This window comes from Sciurus vulgaris (genome assembly GCF_902686455.1).
Source record: "Sciurus vulgaris genome assembly, chromosome: 16".
Classification (NCBI taxonomy): Eukaryota; Metazoa; Chordata; class Mammalia; order Rodentia; family Sciuridae; genus Sciurus; species Sciurus vulgaris.
Window position 1 is genome coordinate 21,955,954 of NC_136477.1, and position 24,887 is coordinate 21,980,840.

General features: G+C 36.9%; 1 protein-coding gene across 1 annotated transcript in view; it reads right to left on the reverse strand.

Moving 5' to 3' along the window:
• Window positions 1-20,368, reverse strand: part of TOPAZ1 (testis and ovary specific TOPAZ 1) — a gene marked incomplete at its 5' end in the record, with an annotated part of 60,623 nt that extends 40,255 nt beyond the window's left edge. The window contains 7 exons of the mRNA XM_079114793.1: window positions 677-762; window positions 2,110-2,246; window positions 4,756-4,820; window positions 11,231-11,355; window positions 11,990-12,051; window positions 17,169-19,569; window positions 20,038-20,368. Of these exons, the coding sequence (XP_078970919.1) occupies window positions 677-762; window positions 2,110-2,246; window positions 4,756-4,820; window positions 11,231-11,355; window positions 11,990-12,051; window positions 17,169-19,569; window positions 20,038-20,368 (3,207 nt within the window). The remainder of the gene's footprint in view (window positions 1-676; window positions 763-2,109; window positions 2,247-4,755; window positions 4,821-11,230; window positions 11,356-11,989; window positions 12,052-17,168; window positions 19,570-20,037) is intronic.
• Between the last annotated feature and the right edge of the window lie 4,519 nt (window positions 20,369-24,887).

A 24,887-nucleotide genomic window follows, 5' to 3' on the forward strand; every position in this document is an offset into this window, starting at 1 on the left:
GGGATTACACGTGTACACCACTGTGCCCTGTAAAATATACATCATATTTTGGATACATTTATCAGAATCAATTCTCCCTAGCTTTTCTAATAAGAAAAGGTAAATGATGCAGCTGAAGTACTATACAATTTTCCCCATAATTGCTCTATACTGCCAACTCTCTTTTATCACAGGGAACCATTAATTCTGTATTTTTGATTTTGGACATTACCCCTCTTCTGTTTTCAATCTTTTTTTTTTTTACTGTATGTGAATATCCTGAGTCACTAGTTACTTCCTACCTTTTACCACTAATCCCCATTCAAACCCTATGTCTGGAACTGCTCAAAAACTGATACGGGAGCTGGGCACAGTGGTGCACCCCTATAATCCCAGTGGCTCAGAGGCTGGGACAGGAGGATTGCAAGTCCAAAGCCAGTCTCAGAAAAAGTGAAGCATTAAGCTACTGAGTGAGACCATATATCTAAATAAAATACAAAATAGGGCTGGGGATGTGACTCAGTGGTTCAGTGCCCTTGGTTCAATTCCTGGCATCAAACAACAACAAAAGCCAAAAAACAACAACAAAAAAAAAAAAAAAAAAAAAACAGGGGAAAAAACAAAAACAAAAACAAAACCAGACAGGTTCAAAGTATGGGTTATACCTTAGAAAATTGTTTAAAAATGGAGAACTTACCCCTGTATTTTTTTCTCTTTTAAATATTTCACAAGTTTCAGGATTCTGCAGCCTTAGTACAGAATGTTTTCCTGGAAATCTAAAATCTAGAAATGATTTAAAGTGACATTATACACTAATGTTACTATGCATTCCCTTTATAACAATGGGGAGATCATCATTGCTATCTGTTTTAAAGCTTCACTTTGGAATATTCATGCACAATTATAGACTGTACTGCCATGTGTGTTACTAAGAAATACAGAATGATTTTAGATCTTGAGTTCCCTTGAGCATTTCTAGACCTACATTTATAATTATAAGCTCACTATATGCTGATGAGTTTCAGGCTTACTAAATGCTGCAGATAAGTTTAAAAGCCTTTATAAATCTTTCTAAAGGTGAATACTTCAAACCCAGGGGCTGTGGGCTGAATTGGGCTTCATGCCAAACTCATACTAAAGCCCATGTGACTGTATTTGGAGATAGTTAACCTTAACTGCTTCTATAGAGAAGCTAAGTCATTATGACTTAGAAGATATTATAAGAGTGGGGGTCCTTATAAGAACAAAGAGCTCTCACTATCTCTCCCTGTACACACTTGGGGAAGGATACATAATCTAAGCAAGAAGGTAACCTTCTGCAAGCCAGAAAGAAGGTTCTCACCAGAAAGTAAACCCTGCTGGAACCTTGATCTTGACTTCTAGTCTCCAGAACTATAGGAAATACATTTCTATTGTTTAAGCTACCAATCTGATATTTTGTTATGGTGTTCCCAAGATGACCAATACATCAGGCATCGTATGCCATAGTGGAGGTCTTTTAAAGGGGAAAATGGCATTTTAAAACACTCTTTAAGGATAAAATAAAAAACTTTAGATTTAAAAAAAAATTTTGACTTTAGTAGCATCCAGATATAATCTAGAACAAGATGAAGTTTTACTGCATAGTTTTGCTGTAATTTGTATTATGAAAACTAAAAGACTTTGAGATAAAACACATAACTGCTGCAGGTTTGCTGCTATAGCATCCAATACCAGGCAGCGTGAAGTTAGTACTGGGAAAGTCTAGCAGAGTTAGGTGTATGCTACACAAATTTTTATAGTTTCCAGATTCATTATTCAGTGAAACTTGTTTTGTTCAGAGCAGTATTAATTATCAGGGAAAAAAGACACTAGAAAAATCCTAAAACAATTAAAACATGAATACTTTAGGTATTTTCTGAATACAAGTGGTACTTGTAAGTACCACTATCATAGTTATTTCTGAAACTTTCCTATCAAAAGTATTAAATGAAAAGGTACATAAATCCTCTAATCTTAACATATCCCACACTTGTTTCTATTTTTCTCCTTATGTCTTTGTTTTCAGTGGAAAAGTATCCCATTTGTTTACAATAAAAATTAAAAAAAAAAAAAAAAAAAGCCAACCCGATCTTATTTAAAAAGTATTACCATTCACCCAGGGCTTCGGTATTATGTCTTCTTGACTACCCAGATTCAAAGGAGGCAATGATAAGCACAGAGGTTTGGGGGCCAGTACTGCTAATTGACAGTCACCAGTCATTATCTCTGCTTTTCTAGAATCTGTGCTGTATAAGCAGAAAAAACAATCAGAAATTAAATTTTTAAATAATGAAAGCCCACTAAATAATAACACAACCTTGTGCTATGTACAGGCTATATATTATGCCATATATACACACACACACACGTTATATTTCAATATTTTCAATAGGGTGTTCCTTACCTAACAGAAAACCAATACTTATTAAATTGTTGAGGTGGGGTAGAAATAGGGTGGTATGGTCAAAACCAGAGGAAAAAAATTTTTGAGAGGGGGTTTTGCTATGTTGCTCTTACTTCAGCCTCCTAACTGGGACCATATCACTTTGTGCCTGGCTCAAAATATTTTTTATCATGTCAGATAAAAGGTTTGAGGAGGAATTAGGCTAGCCCTTTAATCCAGGAAAGTCCATCCAATTATTCTATTGATAATTCAATGAAATGAGCTGCAGTAGTCCTCCCTTACTCAAGATTTTGCTCTCCATGGTTTTGATTACCTGTGGTCAACTGTGGTTCAAAAACATTAAATGGAAAATTCCAGAGAAAAATTCACGTTTTAAATTGTACAGTGTTCATAAGTGTGACAAAATCTTGCCCTGTCCTTTTGTCTTGCCTAGGATATGAATCATCCTGTGTCCACAGAGCATATGCTACCCACCCATTAGTCACTCAGTAGACACATCCTGTGTAAGATCTATGGCAATATTGCACTGCTTGTATTCAAGTAACCCTTACATGATAACTTAATGCTATATCACAAAGCCTATCATTCACATTTTATTCTGTAATCTCATATCATAAGGGTGATTACAGTCCAGTAGTTGTACTCAGTCATGTAATTTTTATTATAATATATTGCTATAATTATCCTATCATTAGTTATTACTAATCTCTTACTATTCCTAGTTTAAAATTTAAACTTTATCACAGGTATGTATCTACAGGAAAAAGTGTGCTACATAGAGGGTTTGGTAATACCTGCAGTTTCAGGCATCCACTGTGGGTCTTGGAGTGTATCCCCATGAACTACTCAATTATTTAAGGGGACTGTTCTAAATTATTTAAGGTAAGTATGTATAATAGGCATAGGTACATCTTTGAGGGCTTCCACTGAAGACAGGGCATTAAAAATGTTATTGTTCCAGGTTTGCTAATTTAAAACAACTTTAAAACAGTTAAATGCAGTTTAAAATGCAATCTGTAAAGAATGTAAATAAATAAATTAATCTGGAGGTTATTTATCTACCAAAATATCTTAGGCTAGGAGAACTAGTACACACAAATTAATTTACTTTTTAGGAGAAAGACATCAACATTCAGATACTATAGTATTTTAACCTTAAAACAATTATAATTAGCTTTTACAGCAGGGATTTTCTGGGCCAAAGGTGTGAAAACAGTAAGAAGTGGGGCTTATCCTTGGTTGAAATTTAGTAGCATTGATGGAGTTTAAAATTTTCACAAAATAAAGAAACTCATTTCTGGGCTGGGGAGATAGCTTGGTTGGTAGAGTGCTACTCATTTCTCTCTGGAACTTGGGATGTCAGTAAGTTAGTCAACATTCCCCATCCCAAATAAAACAAAAGTAGTGACAAATTATGAAACTTTATAGATGGAAGAGATTATCTAGAAAATCCTCTTTTTTGATTGGGTGACTAAAGTCCAGTGTGATGTACTAATTTGCCCTATGTTACTCACACTGCTGAATTATGGTACAGCCAAATTCATGATAACTCTTTACACACTACAATACTACTAGTTTGTAAACAAAATTCTTTCATTAGGAAAACAACCTTGTTACTTTTAAAATTTCCAAATGGTCATGAACCATGTTGGACTTCAATGCCAATCTAATTACCACCTATACTTGCCCTTAACACAGTAGTTCTCAAACTTGCACACACATCAGGATGAGCTCCCATCACAGATTGATGGGCCCGTCCTCAGACTTTCTGATTTATTATCTGGGGTGGGACCCAATAATTCCATTTCTGACAAGTTCCCACAAGATACTGTTGTGCCAAGAATCACTTTGAAAACCACTGCCTGAACATAAAAGGTCTTGATTATATTCATCTCCTGACCTGGAAGTGCCTTGCCTCAGCAGCAAAATGAGGGTGGAGGATGGATCAGATGATTTCTAAGGGGTCCTCCAACTCTAAACTTGGTAGTTTTACATGTTCCAGTTAGTATGCTTTTAACTCTCAGTATTAATCACTGCACCCACATAAAATATTTGCAAAATACAGTGTTATTTTGATTTCAGCCATTCTTAACTTCATGAAAATCATATACACATCCTTTTATCTTACCACTGCTTTTCTCAAAAATATTTTAATGGCTCAAAACAACTTACTGACCCAAAAGCAACTTATAATATCCTTTACATCTGGGTACATTTGACACATTAATTAAATCATACCCACATATGGCTTATGGCACAGTTGCTCAAGTATATATATAACAGAATGAAAATACTCAAATTTCAATTAGGTGGGTGACTATTTTAAAGTTATTAGAAATTATGTTACAGACCTTTTACAAACTTCATAAATATTTCCTTTTTCTTCTCTACTAGTCGCCTTATCTGAAACTCTACACTGTGAAGAGATTGTAGACAAGAAGTATCTTTACATTACATATTAAACTATGAAGTTTACCAGATTAGAATGTATTGTGTTAAACATATAATGGCCAACAATGAAAAGCAATTCTACAGAATTACTGAATATTCACTTGATTTCTACTACTAAAAAGAAAAATTAATGTAAATTAACACATTTTCCAGCTTTTGCTACTGTGTAAATATATATACCATTATTTCAAGTTATTATCAACAGTGAAGGTTGTGTTTTATTAAAAAAATTAAGTTGAGTGATTTCTGTTTGCAGGTAGCATTTATAAACAATTTTTCATTAGCAATATTTAAAGGCTTTAAAAATTTTTGGTGATACCAAGGATTAAATCCAAGGGTGCTTTTTATGAGGTAGTCCTACTAAGTTACTTTGGGTCTCACTCTGTTGATGCGGCTGTCCTTGGACTTAAAGATCTGCCTGTCTTAGTCTCCCCAGTTGCTGGGATTACAGGCATGAGCTACCACTCCTGGCTTTGAATGCATTTTCAACAGTTATACTTAAAATATTTTCAGTAGTTTTTTTGAAAACATGATTTCTAATTACAATAAAGCTATACATGCTAGGGGCCAACAGTATAGCTTAGAGCACTTGTTTAGCATGCATAAGGCCCTGGGTTTGATCCCCAGCACTACCAAAATTAAAAACAAACAGAAAAACAAATGAAAAGATAAACATTCCTGGATCAAAATACTATATAAAAGAATTCAACACATGAAAAATTCCTACAAATAAGATTGAAATCCCAGAAAAAAAAGCTGGCAAAGGAACATAAGCAGGAAGTTCACAAGAAAAAAGGTAACATGGCTTTTAAACATGATAAAAGATGCTTAACTAGACTCATAAGAGAAATTCAAATTAGAACTAAAACAAAGCCACTTGTAAAAATCAAGCAGATGGACAAAAACCAAAATCACACAAAAGTCAATGAGTTGTGAAGCCTGCAATTTGGTGCACACCTATAATTTCAGCTACTTGGGAAGCAATCACCAAGGCAATCGTAGGAGGATCGCCAATTTGAGGGAAGTCTAAGCAACCTAGCAAGACTGTTTTAAAATAAAAAGGTCTGTGGATACAGCTCAGCATTTGAGGTGCTGGGTTCAATCCCCTGTACTTCAAGTCAACCAATCAATACAAACGGTGGTGAGGATATAGGGAGAAAAATGGCATTCAATATTGTTTAAAGTTAATACTATCTCTTTGTAAGGCAATTTGACAATTCTAGCAATTAATTTAAAAATGTTTGCACAAGGCTGGGGAGATAGCTCAGTTGGTAAAGTGCTTGCCTTACAAGCACAGGGCCCTGGGTTCGATCCCCAGCACTGCAAAAAAAAAAAAAAAAAAAAAAAAAAAAAAAAAAAAAAAAAAAAAATTAAAATAAAATAATAAAATAAAATGCTTACACATATGCAGAATTCCTTCTGCTGAAGGATGTATAATATATTCAATAGAAAAAAGTAAACAAACCAAATGTCCATCAATAGTGGACTTCTTAAAGTATATCAATGTAGTAGATAATAATACAATAAGGAAAACATGGATGGCATTATTACATTGAAAGGATGTACTTTCAATGTACATTTTTATACATTTTATATTAGTAAAAGAAAAAAATATGTTACCGTATGCAGAAAATTTAGAAGAATGTACCACAGACAGACAGAGATAGCAGAGTATCTTTACTGGATTAACCGATCTACAGAAAACTGAAATATGGAGAAAATCTTAAAACCTATACCTGAAAGCCCTGGAAAGATGAAAAGCAAGTAGAATCTGGAGGGAAGTTTATACTCAAAGAGAAGGGTACTGGATAAGTATCTTGTTTTTATGGCTGCATTCTCAAAGACAGGCCCTAATTGGAAGGAACCATTTCAGGAGACTAAGAGTTTGCCATACTGGCATGAAAAACAATACATCAGAAGACAGAATTAAGGGCAAAGGTACAAACTGAAAAGCAATGATGGAAATCCTGAAAAGGAGAGAGCCTGAAAGATGAAGCCCCCAAATCTAATTATAAACAGATCCAATCTGGTTGGTCCCCAAATTGTAGCTATGTAGACTCCAAACATCCAGCTAAGACTAAAAGAACTGAATATTTCAAAATGCCTCTCAAACCACAGGCAGTAACAGAAGTTGAATTCACTCAAGTTAAGACCTAAGCGTGCAACTACCATAGAGCAAATAAAGCCCATTTAGCCCAAAGAAATGAAAACTTTTAAGTATGTACCAAAACCTGCACATGAATATTTATAGATAGCAACTTCATTTGGAATAGACCCAAACTAGCTACAACCTAGATGTCCTTCAGTGAATAAAAGAGCTCAAAGTGGTACACCTATATCATGGAATAGTACTAAGTAGTAAGATAAACTACTGATGCATGCAATATCCTGAATGTATAATCCCCTGGGTAAAAAAAATTGAGGATGTTACATGCTGAATGATTCCATCTATACAGCATTCTAGAAATAGTTGTAGAAATGGAGAACAGATTAGTGATTGTCAAGGGGTTGGGGGGGGCAGGAGGGAAGGAAATTGGTGTGGCTAAAAAAGGGCAATACAAGGGATCCCCTTTTGGCCAACAGAAATGTTCTGCATCTTATTACTGTCCATATTCTAGTTTCATATTGTAGTACAGTTTTGCAATATGACCACTGAGAAAAAGCTAGGTAAAAGGTTCATGAGATTTGTTTCTTACTGCATGTGAATCTACAGTTTTTTTTTTTTTAAAGTGGTATGCTGAAAGCAGTACTTGTGAATAAATTCATAGCTAATTTATAGTGCTAAGTGCCTCACTTAGAAAAGTGTTTCAAATCAATGACCTCTGCTGCAGTTTTAACAAACCACAAAAAAAACAATTTAGCCCAAAATAAGCAGAAAAAAATTAAGGAGCATGAATTAATGAAACAGAGAAGGCAAAAGGGAAAATGAGTAAAACCAAAAACTGGTTCTTTAAAAAAAAAAAAAAAAAAAGAATCAGTGTAATAAATAATACTCTAATGTTTTACAGCTAGGAAGGGTTGGCTAGGTATAACCTATGTCATTCATAAAAGGAAATCATATTTTATATCGCATGTACAATGAAGGATTCACATAGCACATCTGGTTTATTCATACCCCCTCATGTAAAAGGTTTGGCCCTTAGACCTGCTTCTGAGAAGTAACTTTCAAAGTCCTTGGAATGTCTTACCTGGTAAGTGTATCTCTATTTGGAGGTTTGGGGCCATGCCAGATAGTCTGTGCTAACAATGTGATTTATTATAGGGAGCTTGGATCCTGAGACCTCTGGTGGAACTTAGCACTGACAGGTCAGTCATGTCCTTATGATGACCAACAGAAACTCCAAGACTAAGGCCCAAGTGAGCACCTCTGACTGGCAATACTCCACATGTAGTCTTTGGGAGAAGTACACACTTTATATTACTCCATAGGGAGAGGACAACTACAAGCTTGTGCCTAGCATCTCCTGGACGCTGCCTTATATGCCTCCCCACTTTGCTGATATAATATGTATTCTTTTGCTGTATTACACTGTTACCATGAATCTGACAGATTTGTTGACCTCTAAGTTCTGGCACATCATTGTACCCAAGGGTAGTCTTGGAGATTCCCAAACAGTATTTCATTATAAGGATAAAAATCTGATAATGAATGCTAGCTGTTTGGCAATGTCAGCAGACATGTAAGTTCAATATACACTGTCTATTATCAAATTATTAAGCAACTGCTTTGAGTTTTCTTTCTTGTTACATATTTCTAGCACCTAAAGATTTTAAAATGAAGTTCATTACTGCCTATTCATTCAACAATTAGTTGTCATTAATGAACCACTGCCCTAAGAGCTAGAGATTTAGTAGTAAATTAAATGGACAAAAATCTTTGTCTTCGTTTAGTTTTATTCTGGCAAGAGGTGACAAATACATAAATGTATATAGGTTGGTCATACCTGATCTGAAAATCTGAAATTCAAAATGCTCTAAAATTTAAAATTTTTTGAGTTACCCATGTGATACTAAAAACAAAAACAAAACCCACAACTTTGAGTTTACTGAATTTCAGATTTTGGATTTCTGAATTAGGCATACTCAACTGGTAGAATCTATGAAAATGTTCTAACTATCAGAAAAAACTCCAATCTGAAAACATTTCTGGTCCTGAGCCTTTTGGATAAGGAATACTTCATGATAAATGCAAGAAAGGGAGATATGAAATGGGAGAGGGGAGCAAATTGGAATTTTAGGTCAGATGGCTAGGGAAGGTCTCCTTAAGGCTAGGAAGTATGAGTAAAGACCTGAAAGAAATAAGTCAGCTATACTGTTTTCTGGGGCAGAGCATGCCAGGCATATTAAATGGCAAGGAGAAAGGCCTTGAAGTAGAAAGCCTGCTATGTTTCAAGAACAACAAGGGGGATAATGGAGCCCAAAGCTCAATGGAAAAGGAGAGAAAAACTGGAGAAGTGACGAGGTCATAAAGAAGTTCAGAGTATAGATACAGGGCCTTGTAAGTCATGGAAAGGATTTTGGTTTTGACTATGAATGGCATTAGAAGCCTTTGGAGAGTTTAAAGCACAAGAATGCAATGGTCAAACATGTTATATCGAGAATAAACTACCAAAAGGGCAAGATTAGAAGCAGGAGATCTATTAGGAATCTACTGCAATAATTTAGGCAAGAGAAGAAAGTGATCTGGACCTATCTAGTGTCGAAAGAGTAAGAAAAAGTGGACTGTTTCTAGACAGTGTGTGACTGTAAAGCCAGCAGGATTTCATTATAGTCTGGATATGGAGTGAGAACTAAAGAAAGTAAGGATATCCAGGGTTTGGGACCTGGGCAATTAAAAAGAATGGAGATACAATAAACAAAGAAGGATGTTATAGGAGAACTCAGTTTGTGGAGGATCGGGGATATATAGCCCAAGTTCCATTTTTGATGTTAAGGTTAAAATGACTAACTGGATATCTAAGTGGTAAAACCAAAGAGGCAACAGAGGTCTGTAGTTTAGAAGTTTGTGCTATAAATTTAAGAGTCTTAGCACATAGATAGCATTTAATGCAATAAAAATGTATGAGACCACTTAGGAAGTAAATCTAGATAGAAACAAAGAACAGATTTATGGTTTGGGCTCCAAGTCACTCCAACATAAACAGAGGTCAGGGAGATCATCAGTAACCAGCAAAGCTAACTGAGAAATGACAGAGAGCAAACTGGATAAGTATGTTACAAGTGGCAGACAATGTAGAGAGCAAACTGGGCAAGTGCTATTTATTCTGGAAACGATGTGAAAAAGGATTCAATGAAGTAGTCAACTGTGTCAAACTGGTATTAGGCTAAGAGTAAGACTGAGAAATGCCCACTGGATTCAGAAACAAGGATATCACTGGAGAGTTTAAGAAGGGTAGTCCTGGAGGAGGTATGAGGGTAAATATGTTTGCCAAGTTCTCCTTTTAAGAAACTGGCGGACAGAAACAGATAATGGGCATAGAGGAGCTTTCTGAGACTGCTAAAAAGGTCAATGGACCATTAAAAGGGGTGTTGTTTAGTTTCATTTTATTAAAAGATGGGAGAAAACCATGTTTATATGTTGAGAATGATTCAGAAGTGAAGGGAGAATCTGCAGTAGTATTTTAGGATAGGGAAGAGATGGAATCTAATGGAGGTAGAGGGAACTGTAATTGGCTAGTTCATCCATTAACAAAAGCTAGCATTTAGGAGCAGATGCAGGTAGGCAATTTAATGTACTAGTAGGAACTTAGGATATTCTTTTCCAATTATTTGTTTTCTTGGTGAAGTAGGAAACAAGGTTATTAGTAGTGAGGATGAAATAAAAGTTTAAGCGGAAAGAAAAAAATATGAAACAGTTGTTTAGGAGTCAATTAAATTATGAAAGAGCCTTAAATAATTATGGATTTTCTGGCAGAAAATTTGAAAACTTGATACCAAAATTTTCATACATCAGTGATATGGCATTAAGACAGGTTCAGCTCCAATTCTTGGGCCTTCTATATCTGTAGTTGAACAACATTCATGGCCTTCAAATACTATGATATTCAACAATTTCAAGAAAAATTTCAATATTCAGTAGTTCGTGTTTAACAAGGTAGGAAAATACATAATATTCACTAAGACATTATGTTTATGATGAACTTTAGAAGACTAAAATGCTTAATATGTAATTAAATGGGACATCGTTTTTCTCAGATAATAGAAATTTTGTCTATGCTATGCTTACAGAAAGCTTTAAGAATATATTCCACGGCCAGAATGATGAGATTCTTTTATTCAAAAGTAGTTACACTTGTCACCTGATAGCATTGTTAAATAATGCAGAAATTCATATTAAGACCAAGAAATAAGAACATGCAAAAGACTCCCTAGTACCTTTTCATCCAAGTCTGAACCTCTTATTTGTTCACTGAGGTCTTCCAGTTTTTCGTTTTCAGTGGTCTCATTAGTAACTTCTAAGGAAATGATTTCACCTTTGGAATCATGTTCTATCTTATTTGCTGAAAAGAAACAGTATTCAACTATAGAAACTTCAAGTTGTTCAAACAATGTTCTAGAAAATGACAATTTAGAGGCTCTTAAGATCTAACATGACAAATATTAAGTATAGTTTTCAGCCAATTACATAATTCCCTCCTTTTACCAAAATAACTAGAGCATGTTACAAAAAGCATCAATAGTAAGATATTTAACAATCTTCTAATTATGTCCACCTATTCACAAATATTTGAAACTTGAAAGTCAAAGTAGAATTAACTCTTGCATTGTTATAAGTCTGCAAAGATTCAGCTATTTAAATTTATGATTAGGTGTTAATTATGAATTTTTAATGACAGATTTACAATGTAATAAACCTGAAATATATACTTCAATTAAAAAAAAGACTACAAAATTGCTGAGCTAAATTATCTTTTGGAGATAAAGCATAACTAGATTATATAGTAAATCAAATCTCCAAATTTAGTCTGCCACTAGTCAATTCAAAACTGAGAAACTGATGAACTATAAAACATAAGATTAGCACATTCTAAAATGAAAAGCTTCCTTTTCTAAATAATTCATTTTGATTCGGCCTGAATGGAGATATAGACACTTCAATATAGCTTATTTTGTGGGAGAGGAAGCAAATTTTACCTGCTGTCAGGGAAGAAGAGATCTCCAACTTTGTTATTCCAGGGTCCAGTACAGGCAGTTCTCTATTATAAGCAAACAGAGCTTAAACATTGTAACATTCTAAGCAGAACTATCCACTTCTCTAAAAACTACATAATACTAGCTTTAGCAGTTGGTGAACACAATCAAGTTCTCAGGACAGAATAATATACTGGTATTCAGGACCCAGCACATTTGCACAAATTACTCACTTGGCTCTTTACCCACATATACCTCAATCGTTAGGAAGTGCTGCCAGTCCCACTGTATCACTAAGAACCAGACAAGACAAAGAATTTTAAAAATTTTAAAGTATTACATCCATAAAGGAGTGCTCAACTTCTACTCTCAAACACATATATGTATGTCATATTACTAGCATAAAAGGAAGATGGTTTGAGAGCAGTTTGAATTCTTGCTGCTGTCATCTCTTAAAGGCAACTTGCAACCTAGAAGAAAGGCTATGGAAATCATAGACCAACCTGGGTTCAAATACTGTTCTGTCACTTCTGTCTAAACTGTGCCCAAAGTACTAAACTTCTTTCAAGTCTAAAGATATCTATAAAATGAGACTAACACCTACCCACAGGGTAACTATTTTCACATTTAATGGCCTTAACAAATGAAAACTACATATATAGGAGTCATTGAAATACAGAAGACTAGTAAATATTTTTTTTAAAAAGACAAACTTACATTAATGAAAATACAAATAAAATATGAATATCTATAATTTGTTCATTTCATAAATGAGTTTTAGTTAAGTATTACCTGTAGCTCTAAACGGCTCACTGGTTCAGGATTCTTAGCCAAGAAAGAAAAACTAAAAACATTGTGCATTCATTTTTCTTTGAAGTCTTTGGAAAATGTTCTCTCTCCCCAACATAAACCCTTGAATCAGAAGTACAGTTTAAAGGATGGGAAAATACAAACAAAACACTATATATAAAAATCTCTTTCCTCAACTTAGGCCTCTAATGACTTCCATCGAGATGTCTACTAGAATGATTTCATTTAAGCATCACAAAGGCCTCCAACTCAAAATCTCTAAATCAGATCGCCTCAATCCTGCCCCTCTGCATCAGAAAAGTTAAGGCCCTTCTGAGAGAAACCAGGTATCATCTATCTCCTCTTCTCCCTCTCCACTACCTGATTCAGTCTTCATTTTCTAAACCTCTCTCATCCATTTGTACTTGTTTGAAGTTACCATGTACTTTTGGTCTAATTATTACAATAGTTCCTTGACAATTATTCTTGACACCAAGGTTATGATGGATTTTTTAAGTGTAAAATGATCAACTTCTCTTTAGTCCTTCAGTGAATTGTTATATGCTTCAAGTTCAAAATTCTAGTTTGCCTAGGTTGGTATGTTCACACCTGTAGTCCTGGCATACTAATAGCTCCCCATTTGCCTCTCAAAAGTTGAGATTAAGATGTATTTTATAATCATTTTACTTTTAAAGCCCTTCATAACAGAGTGTCTACACTTTCACTGAGAAGGCTTTGAGATCTTGCACTTCTATATTTTATAATACTTAATTGTTTGCCTCCCTTGACAGACTAAAAGCCCTGTGAGGGCAAGACCCTCTGTATCTGTACTGTACTTTCTATAAAGGCAGCATCTCACATATTCCTTGCATACAAACAGACAAGAGGGAGATGCAAATGAAGATGCCCCTTTCCTTTCTAGCAACTCCTCATACTGAGGGAGGTTCACATACAAGCAGACATAATAATTGGAACAAAGCCCTGGAACAATATCTTTGATGTGATCTGATGGCTAACTGAAGGGGGAAAAAGATTTTCAAATAAACATGCAAAAGAATCAAAATAGGTAAGTATATGGCATATTGTAGAAACAGTGAGCTGCTTGCCATCTTTCTCATAAGCCTCTCACCCTCTTCCTTCTCTCCAATATCATAGCCAAAGACGGAATATGCAGATCCAAAGAGTCTTTAAAAAAAAATTTAAAAAATGCCAAACAATTCAGAGTATCTTCAGGTGGCTCAAAGACAGTTGAGGCATTCCAAACAAATCTATTTCAGAATATCACTATGGCAGATCATATATTAAGACAGTTCACAAAGATTAGGAGATTACAATCATCTAAAGATAATTAATAAAGTAGCAGTGAGAATGGAGAGGAGATATTAGAGTAACATAATGAAAAAAATTATGTGACTCTAAAAGAGAACTAAGGGATGCTTCAGTAGCTTCCAATTATCCCAAAAGTTCTATTCATAAGTAGGTATAGCAAGTATACTGCTTTAATTTTGTATTAAGATACTATTTATAATATTGTTAGCATACTTTGAGAAACTGTTTACCTATATAGCTAAGTTATACCAAAGATAAAAGTTGCATATGACACTCTTTAGTTCACTCTTTAGTAGTTTTGTTTTGAATTTGAGATACGAATAGTTAAATTCATCTAAATTTACAAAGTGAGCAAAATTGTAATCTGCAGAAATATTTTGCACTTCTGCATCAGTGGAGTGAAAGTTCTGTACTGATGGAATGGGAAAATGAATAAAGACTAGAAGCAGAAAAGGAAAGAAAACAGGCTTGGATGAGAGTACAGAAATAAGAGAAGGAAGAGAAGACCTGAGCAAAACAAAAAGAGGAATGACAGTCCTTCCTTCTTCCATTCTTGCCACCCATCTGTTTACGATAAAAAAAAATTAATTAATTAAATAAAATAAAAAGAGGAATGAGGGCTGAAATCGTGGCTCAGTGGTAGAGCACTTGCCTAGCACACATGAGGCCCTGGGTTTGATCTTCAGCACCACATACAAAACTAAAATAAAGTTATAAAAACAAAACCAAACACACAAAAACAAAAAACAAAAACAAAAACCAAAAAAACCAACCAAGCCAAAAAACGGAATGAGGCTTAAATGGACTTCGAAGATCTCTACAGATTACATGTTTATCCTCTACCACAGCATTATTCAAGTTGGGTAAATTCCAGATTTTTACGTAAATGAAACAAATACAAAACTTGAAATCACATCACTTGTACTGAGGAAAATAGTTTTTGTAAACACTGTTTCACATATTTTTAAGTATGTACTAGATTGTAATATAAAATATATAATTACTCTGGATAACTGATAAACAGGTTTGAAGATGACTGTTAGAATGATTACTAGAAGAAAGATTTTGAAAACTAATGCAGGGGTGGGGGGGAAACCTAAGAAGGTCATTGCCTCTTTTTGAGATGCTAACTAGCCAACTGTGGTCAGGATTCATCTATTCATACATGCATATATTCTGTTTCTAAATAGGATGGCAGCAAATATTAGAATATTCTGCAGAAAGCAGTGACCATAGAGAAATGTTACATATTCAATTTATTGGACCAGAGGTTCCCTGGCTTGATGACATGCTGTGCAGCGATAGGTCTCCTGATTACATAAACAAGCTTTTATTTAGTATACTACTGTTTTTTCAGCAAAGACAAAAAGTACGGTTTATGTGGCCTGAATGAGAAAAAAAAAGTCAGAATAATGCTTCTTTACATTATCCCATGTACTATTTTGGAGAGGAGGAAAAGAAAAGGGATCAAAAGTAAAGTATTGTTCTATGGCAGTTTGTAGAGTGATACAGCTCAGACACTTAGAAGTAGTGTCCTTTGGAAAGTTATTTTATTTTAATTATAAAAATAGGGTGAATTTCAACCTCAGAATTGTTCTCCTAAATAAGTAATGTATCTGACATGGTAGATATTAAACATTAATTCTTTAAGGGTAAAAAAATCTGTACTAGAACACTGATATTCGATGGAAAGGGCCACTGGAGGCAAGGAGACTCAATACACAAGAAAAAGAATGATCTTTACTTCTGGTGTAACTTTTTCATTTGGTTTGGTAAAACCAAATCTATTCTACAAAGCCAATCTCTCAAGGAATAAACTGGGATTATGTTAGATTATAAGAAAGTGGGCTTGATTACTTGAGACAAATAATTTGGCGAGTATGGATCCATGCTGGGGATAGATGGTCTAAGGGTAGTCAAGGTCTGGGCAAAAATGGTAGGTAGGCTTGTATTTTCAGTCCAATGGTAGACAATTTCCTTTCCAGAAGTCTGTTTTTAGCAGCTCCAAGCTACAACTCTTGCAAGTACTAAGAACATCAATAATTACTCCAAGCTAACTAAAAATTTATAAATGATAAATTTAGTCATGTGTGACCAAATCTTAGTGGAAAGTTCTCATATTTCCTTTTGACTATGTTAACATTCCAATATTATAAAGTATTATAAAAGTACAAATAAGCTTGAACTATAATTTCATATCATTTTACTAAACTATTACATAATCTATTCTGGTTGGCCCCAGACTGAAGTTCCTGAACATGAAGGTTAATTACTACTTGACTTAATTCAAGTTGCCCTAGGCAAACTTGTCCTATTTGGGGGCAAAAATGATAATTTAAAACAATCGCTTTAAAAGTAAAACCATGAAAAAATTGTTCCGAATATTAAATCTGATTCTACTTTCAAGATCTAATTGCCTCAAATAATTTCCACAGCATCTGTTCTGAAAAATGAATTTTTTAATTTGACAAGGAGGCCAGAGAAGATTAAAATATACAGCACCAATCTTAAGTAATCTGATTAAGATTAAAATTTATCTATACTTTATAATAAAGACTATGAGCCTGGCAAGGCACACCTGTAATCCCAGCTGCTCATGAGGCTAAGGTAGGATTACAAGTTTGAGGTCAGCATGGGCATCTTCCTGAGACCCTGTGTCAAAATAAATAAAATGGCTGGGGACATAGCTCAGTGGTAGAGCACCATTGGTCCAGCTCTCCAATACTGCAGATGGGGGGAAAAAAAAAAAAAAAAAAAAAAAAAAAAACTCAACTGATGTTTGAAAGACCAATTTCAAAAGCCACTTTATAAACCCATCATTTTAGATTTTAAAAGCTGATCTGTTCTATATTTATTTTCCAAGATATATATACCATCGATTGTTTGAACTCTTGTTTGGCACATTACATTTTCAGGTGTCAGCAGTGATATATTACATTTATTAAATAATTGTGTTAAATAACAGCTTCCATGATCACTGAATATATCAGTGACACCCAAGAGCACAGTATGCTTCTGAAACCCCCAACAATCTGCACCAAAAGGCACATGTGAACATGCATACCTCAGATCACCCGATTCGTTTTTTTCTGGAAGTTCCATGTGCTTCAAGTCTGCTGATTGGTGCTTTTCTGAAACATTGGGCTCCTGGCTTATCTTAGGGATCTCTGAAGCAGATGAGAGTTCCCCTTCGTTGGAGATGCCAAAGAGGTCTGGGTCATCTTGAATTACATCAATTAAGAGAACATCATCTTCATATGCCTTAAGAATATCTGGAAACTCCACTTTGATTTCTGAAATGCTCTTAGTCATTTTTCTACCACTAACGTCAGAGGAAATTGGTTCAAATGCTTCTTGTTCCTTAGAGCAGAATGAACTTTCCTCTATAAACCCAGGACAGCAAGAAAAAGTATTATTTTCAATCATGAAAGAAACAGGTTCCTTATTAGAAACAATATTTCCTGGTTCAGAGATATAATTGGATGGTTTATCATCAACACCTTGCTTTGTGAAGCTTGGAGAAATACCACAGGGATTCTTATTGTAGAATGAGTCAGCACTAGCTTGCCCTGGAGTCACACTATTTTGTATCCTCAAAGACTGACGTTCTGAAGTTGCTGTGGACACATTTTTATTCCTATTGTGTTTTACCTCCGAGTCAGATAAACTGTCAAGAAGTTTTAGGGGACTATAAGCTCTCTCTGATGACTTGGCATTTATTTTTTTTTCTGTCTTATTCTTAAGTAAAGGAATTTTAAAATTAGTCAGCCGTCCTGTGTTCAATATTTTAACCAAGTCTGGAACCACAAGTGTTTGCTTAGTAATGCAGGCTTTGCGAGGAATAGTTTTGTTTGCAGAGTTATTTACTTCCTGGCCATCCTGGGAAGTCACTGTCAAATTAAGTTTTGTTAAATTCCCTCTTTTTTTATTTCCCGTTAAGCTCTGAATCACATTAGTTAACTGATTATCTTCAGTTGTATTAGAAACTACCTCGGACTCACTTCTGCTCAGTTCCTCTGATTTTATCTTTTTATCATTCTTGATCACAGATTCCTTTATAACCAAAGTAGGTTCTGGAGAAACTGAAGACAAACAATTTAAATTAGAATGCAGTTTTTCTTTAGCCGAGGATTCAATGTTGTTTTCTGTCAAACTTTGTAAGAAAAATTTGGAGTCAGTTAAGTGAGTTTGGTTTGTTTGATGTTTAAGGAAATCACCTTGCCCAAAATTTTCCTGAGATCCAGGAAATAAGTAATTTGAGTCTGGCAAGGAAGCCTTTTTCCAACACTGGGCAGATATTCTAGCACATGAATAATAAGGCCAAATTCTTTTACCAGTCATTGGTGTTGTTCTGCGACAGCTTACCTTTGATTCTTCACCTTCATTTCTCAAATCTTCCCTTGAAGATCTCTTTTCAATATGATGGTTATCAGTAGGTGATTTCAATATAGAGCTTGTCATTGATTTAAAATACTCTTTGGGTTCCAAATTTTTACAATCTAGGGACTCTGAAGCAGTCTTTGTTTCATTCAAAAATGGTTCAAGGGTTTTCTGAAACATAGTATTTACATGATGTCCAGGACTTGTTTTTTTCCCTACAGTTTCTGGGAGACTTAATAAATGATTCATAGGAGAGAGTATATTAAATCCCTTTAAAGGACTTTTGTTTGCCTCTAATGTCTCGGTTTCTTTTCCATCTGTACTCATTTGGTTTTCTTGCAATACCAACTCAGATCTGTTAGACACATTAGAGAAATCCATCTCAATAACTGGTTCTTTATCAGACAACTTCATCTTTTTTCTGGGTTTTCTTCCACCACTGCTCTCCTCTGACAAATACTTTTCACTTTGAAAGCAGGATAGTAAGCCATTATTTTTACTTTGGTATAAATCACTTTCTTCAAGCAGTAAGTTATTTACTCCCATTAAATTCTCTTCAGTTTGTGAGAGTGTATGAATACTATTTGTGTCACTTTTCTCTACAGGATTCCTAAGGCTTTCTTTCTTTGAGGAATTTTCTGCTACATGTGTACATCCACCATCAGGTTTATGTGCAAAGATATTTTCACTATAACAATCCTTGGAATGGGGAAAACAATTGCAATCATGCAATTTTAAAATGAAATTATTTTCTACTCCAGGTGACAAGCTGTTACAAGAATATTCTGAAGTATTCTTGAACAGTTCATCTTGGAATTCAACCTTAATATTTTGTGCAGCCTCATTTTCTGTTATTTTGAGAGGTGGACTTTCTAAACTTTTATGTTTTTTAATTTGAATTCTTCTTTTAATACCTTCTACCAAACCTTCCTTAGCCAAAGACTGCAATAAAGCCATACTTTGAAATTCACTGCATTCCACTGTTTGGAAAGATTCCGAAGTGGTTAATGATTCCTTTCTTACCAGGTCAATCCCTGGCTGTGAATCACCACTTGAGGCTTCGGTAACTTTTCGTTTTTCCTTGGCTGATCAAAAACAACAAAAAACATACCAGAAAACATTTTACAATGGAGGAGGAATGAGCAATAAAACTTTACATAAAAAATTGTGAAGCCATCCATTTTTATTTTTATTTCCATGAATAGTATATGGAAATATACACTTAAAAAATGAAAGACCTAATTTCTGTTAAGGATTTACATATAAACCTGTATGAATTCTAAGGCAGTTGAAAAACTTTTATCATTTCACACTAGCCAAAAATGGATCACTAGTAGGAATTCCTTCTATAGTAATTCTAATCAAGGGCTCCTAAATGGGCAAATACCTTTTAAGAAAGAACAAAAAACAAAAAACACTTTCCCACCACCCCTATTGGTCAACCATGTGCATGAGAAGACACCACGTGGATGAAAACTTAAGACTAGTAACAGAGGTGGAGCAGGCCTAGGTACAAAGGATAGAAAGGGTGTGACATGGGAGAGCTTTCTTACTGTGTCTTCCGGACTGCAAGGGGAGCTCCGCCTCCTTCACTGCTTCTACGTCCTGACGGTCAGACGGGCCCAGAGAGCACCGTGGCCCCTCTCCTCGCCGCCTCCCGGCCTTCCCAGCCCTAGAAACCTCTCCTGCTTGGTCATTTTCCACCTCTGCTCTCCCAGAAGCCCGGGCTACCATTCTCCTCTTCTGCCTGCTCTCCTCGCGCCCCCTGGTCTCAAGGCCGCAGCCTCCTGCCTCGCTGAGCCCACGGCCTCGCTTTCTCGGGCCTCGTGCTTCGCTTTCACGTCCCGGGGCCGTCGTGGGGCCTCGGGGCGACGGCCGCCGCATCCGCATGGGCCGCTTGCCTGCCGGCTGGGCTAGCAAGAGCCCACCCGCCTCGCGAGGGCTGCTCCCGCCGCTCGCTCGCCGCCCGTAGCTCCCGCCCTGCCCCGCGCGTCGGAAGTGGAATAGGCCCCAAGGGACCGTGGCCGGAAGCGGAAGAAGCATCTGGTGCTGAGCCGGTGGACGCCGTGCGCTCAACCGGCAGTGGCACGCGAGGCCCGCTCACGGAGCTCGCGTTAGGAGGGCTCCTCGCGGCGCCCCAGGGTGGCTGCGACCCCATCAGTGGCATTGCTGCGCAGGGTGCTGAGCGGGCGCCCACCAGCTGCTTCGCCTCTTCCACGAGATCAGGACTTCCGAGACTGTCCTAGGCTCATATGCTGCTTCTGGTGCCTTGGCTGCTCTCAGAACACAGGAACTGCACAACCTTGTCCTCTGGGGCCTTTCCAACTTCCTGTCCATAAATACACCTGGATCTTCTAGAGGCACTCAAACTCAGAACCATAACTTGTCTTTCCACTCAAGGTTGCACCCATTTGTGGATACCCCCAAATGAGAGGGGAACCCGCCATTCCCCAGCTTGACCATTTGTGGACCCCTTTTGCTCAATCACTGGAGCGAACAGAGGTTTGGATTCCTTAGTGTTATTTGTGATCCTGTCTTATGTGGCCTCTGAATCGTTAATCAGTTTTGTCTTATTGCCATCATAGGAGACCTTTTGTAATCGGGTGGAAAATTATGCATAGAAGTCACACTGTTCAATGATTCTTGGGGAGTTACTTGAACAACTCTATAGGTGGTAGGATAAGTGTTAGAAATTCAAAATAGTCCAGAGACATGCAAGTTTGGACCAATAAAGATTTGTCTCCCCACCCCCACTGTGGCAGAACCCTCCATTTCCACATTTTGACCTCATTTCCACATTCATTCCGATATCCGTGGTATATAAATTTGTTCTTTGGACTTAACGTGCCTGATGAGAGAAATAGAATCTGTAACACAATTTTACATCTATTGGAGACATATTTATCTTTTCTGAAATCTTTTACCACCACCTAATGAGGAGGGAAAATTTTTTTGGTTGTCTTTGTAAGCGTTAATTACTGGTCTCTGTACAAGTGTTGTTTAAATTTTAACATTTCAATGCTAGGTTTGAATTATAGCTCTTAGGAGTGTAAGCTTGCAGTTACCTCGAGAAACTGCTTCCTTGGTAAAAGCCACTTTGCCTTATCACTTGCACACGTTTCTCTGCCTTTGTTCCACTTTGGTGAACTGCTTAGAGCAAGTATTCCTGCCAGAAGCTTCCCACCCTGTCCTAACCTCTTTTCCAGCTTGAGCAACCCCAAATTTCAAACCCACCTATGAGCAACCAGTACTGCCCTTGCAACCTGATTTTCTGCACTGCCCTATAAAAACCCTGTAACCCCACTGTTTGGGGTCCAAAAGTTCGGAGGACTAGCTCATCTAGGACCACTGGTGTAATAAACCCGAGTTCTCCAACCCTTCTAGGGGTGCTTGGTCTCTTGCTGAACACAATTTCCACAATATAATCCAAACTTAGGCCACATTGAACTACTACTAGAATTCCCCAGATTTCATGTACCATCATGCCTGTGAATTTCTACATGCTAGCCCTGAAAATTCTTCCCGTATTCTTGTTGAACTACACATTCCCCCCTTTCATAGTCATGCAAAGATCCTGCCTCAAGAAAGCTTCTGTTATCCTTCTGTGGTTGACTTTTGAGTCACTGACAAATATACCCGAGGAAAAACAAAAGGGAGGAAAAATTTTGGCTTCTTATTTCAGAGAACATTCCATAGTTGATGTTACACTGCTATAAGCCTATAGTAGTATCACTGGAGAAGAGCTCTCTCTCAGGGGTCTACGGAGTTCCTAGAGAAAAGGGGGAACTTGACTCAGGACCAGCAGGGTTCTTTACATGTGATGGAAAAGAATTTCAGCATGCAAAGGCATAGACAGGTTCATTTAGAAAAGTAGACACTCATTCAAGGGGGAATGGTTGGGGGGGTGGTCTGAAGAGGGATAGCTTTGAGGTAAAGCAAGGAATACACAATCAAGGGAGAAAACATGAGCTATCTCCAGAGGGAAAGATAGCAACCTGCTGGTGTGTGGGATGTTAATGCTTATATGGTTATTAGGAACTAGACTAGAGATGGAGTTGTTGCAGGATTACACAATTTTGCCCCAGTTTTCCCTGGGTCTGCATATTGTTCTCATGTTACAAGGGCACATGAGGGGTATATAGAAGAACCCAGAAAATTCTGTCTTTGTTGCTCTTGCAATAAACCTGCTGCTTGCTTGCTATTTGTCGTATTCTTCAATTGTTTGCTGAACTGAGACAACAAATAGCACTCAGATGGTAACATGAGTCAAGGGTGCTTCCTTTGAGACATAGCCATCTCTCCCTTTCTTCCCAAATTTCTCTCTCAAGGTAGAACATCATGGCAAAGTGGGTACAATTGAGCTGAGCTGTTCACTTCATGGTGCCAGGGAAGCAGAGAGAACAAGGAAGGGGCTGGGGACAAACCATACCCTTCCAGGGCATGCCCTAAGTGACCTACAGCTTACACCATCTCCCAATAGTCCAAATTAGGGATTCCTCAGTGGATAAGGTGAGAGCCCTCACATTCAAATCACTTTCTCAAATCCCCAGCTCTGAACCTTACTGCACTGGAGACCAAGCCTTCAACACATGTGCCTTTGGAGGGGGAAGGTACAGATCTGAACACCACCTTCCCCTTGCACTTGGAGTCAGATGTTCCTTCCTGATAAAGTTTAACTTTACTTTTATGTCTTCCTCAGGGCAGATACTTTAAGTTAATCTTTGAATTCATCAGATCCCTCTTTAAGCACCCAGAAAGCAATGTGGGCTATGTTAAAGAACAGTGGGTATGTGATCACCAGAAGCTTAAGGAGCCTCATGAGGCTGAGCAGGTCACCCAGGTGTGCTTGCCTCACTGTGAGGGTACACCCTGCCGCAGGCATACAATTTTGACTTGTCTACCCACTTCTGAGCATGTGTTTGATTTCTTGGGGCACATTGGTATTTCTAACAAGGGATAGGAGGAGGGAAGTTGGTAAGGAGAAGTACTTGTTGCTTCTGGATTGTTGGAGTTAATAGTCCAGAAAATCTATATGTAAACAGGGCACTGCAACCCTGATAGTCATGAGGAGACTGAAGTTAAGGTTTCAGCATACATTCAGGAATGTGAAATTGTCTCTGCCCATAACTTGTTAACTGATTACAATCTCCCTCATCTCATTCCCCCATCTTTCAATGCTGGTGATTAAATGTAGGACATCTCAACTTTTATCAGTAGTTAGAACAATATCTAGTGTTACCTAAAGCTTGGTCCTCGTCCCTGATGCCAATTCAATAATGAAAACGTATTAATCAGGGTTCTGTAGAGAACAGAATCAATAAGACGTTATAAAAAGCAGATTTATTAGATTGGCTTACACAACCAGAAGCTGGATAGTCCACAATGAACATCTGTAGTTGGAAAGCAGGAAGAACCAGCAGCTGCGCAGTCCAAGATGCAGAAGCCCCAGAACAAGAAAGATCAACAGTGCTACCCTAGACCAAGCCTTCTGGAAACTACATGGAGAATCACTGGCAGAGTCACTTTAGAAGAGTGAAGAAGCGAGAGTCCAATATCCTCAGAAGATTGAAGCAGCAATCATGAACCCATTCAAGAAAAGTTGAGTTTGCATCTGCATCCGCTTCCTTGTCCTTCCAAATTTTATTCCATCCTATTGGGTGGTGCTGCCCATGCTCAGGGAGGGGCTCCACTTCAGTTTCTATCCCACATTCCAGTCATTCCTAGACACGCCCTCATTGACACACCCAGAAGCCTCTTAATCATTGGCATCTCTTAATCCAAATCAAGCTGACAAATCAAATTAACCATTACAACACAATTTTGAGAAAAAGGAAAAAAGGTTTCCATTGCTTTACTAGCAAAAGAAGCACAGGGGATTCCTGTCCCAGAGGCTGTGATTCTGTCCATCAGGGAGAACAGAGGGTTTTTTTAAGGAAGCTATTCAAAGGCTACCTTCCAGATGTTCTCTGTAGGGGGGATTGTGATTTGTTAATTTGGGAGAGGAAGGAGAAAACATGTCCCTTTAGGATAAGCCTTAGGGGCAGAGTGGCAAGAGCTATATTCAAAGTATGCACCACTGTGACAGTAGCAGATTGTACACACTAGGATTTGTTAAATAAGTGTTGATTGTATTAACAGATATAGAATTCTGATATTTAATACCTTCAAAATAAACATGGTTGCTAAGATTTTAGTAAAAAAGTTCAGCTTATTTGGTCTGAATAAAAACATGGTCTTAAAGTCAGCTATAGGCTCAAGAATTTAGAAGCTTTTATGAGCCACAACTGTTAAGCAATACCTGTTGAGCTATACATGAAATGGGAATTGGAAGAGCTTAGTGGTAAACTGAAAAGAAAAACCCAATCATACTGAGTGTTCTGAATAAGAAAAATATTCTAGTATT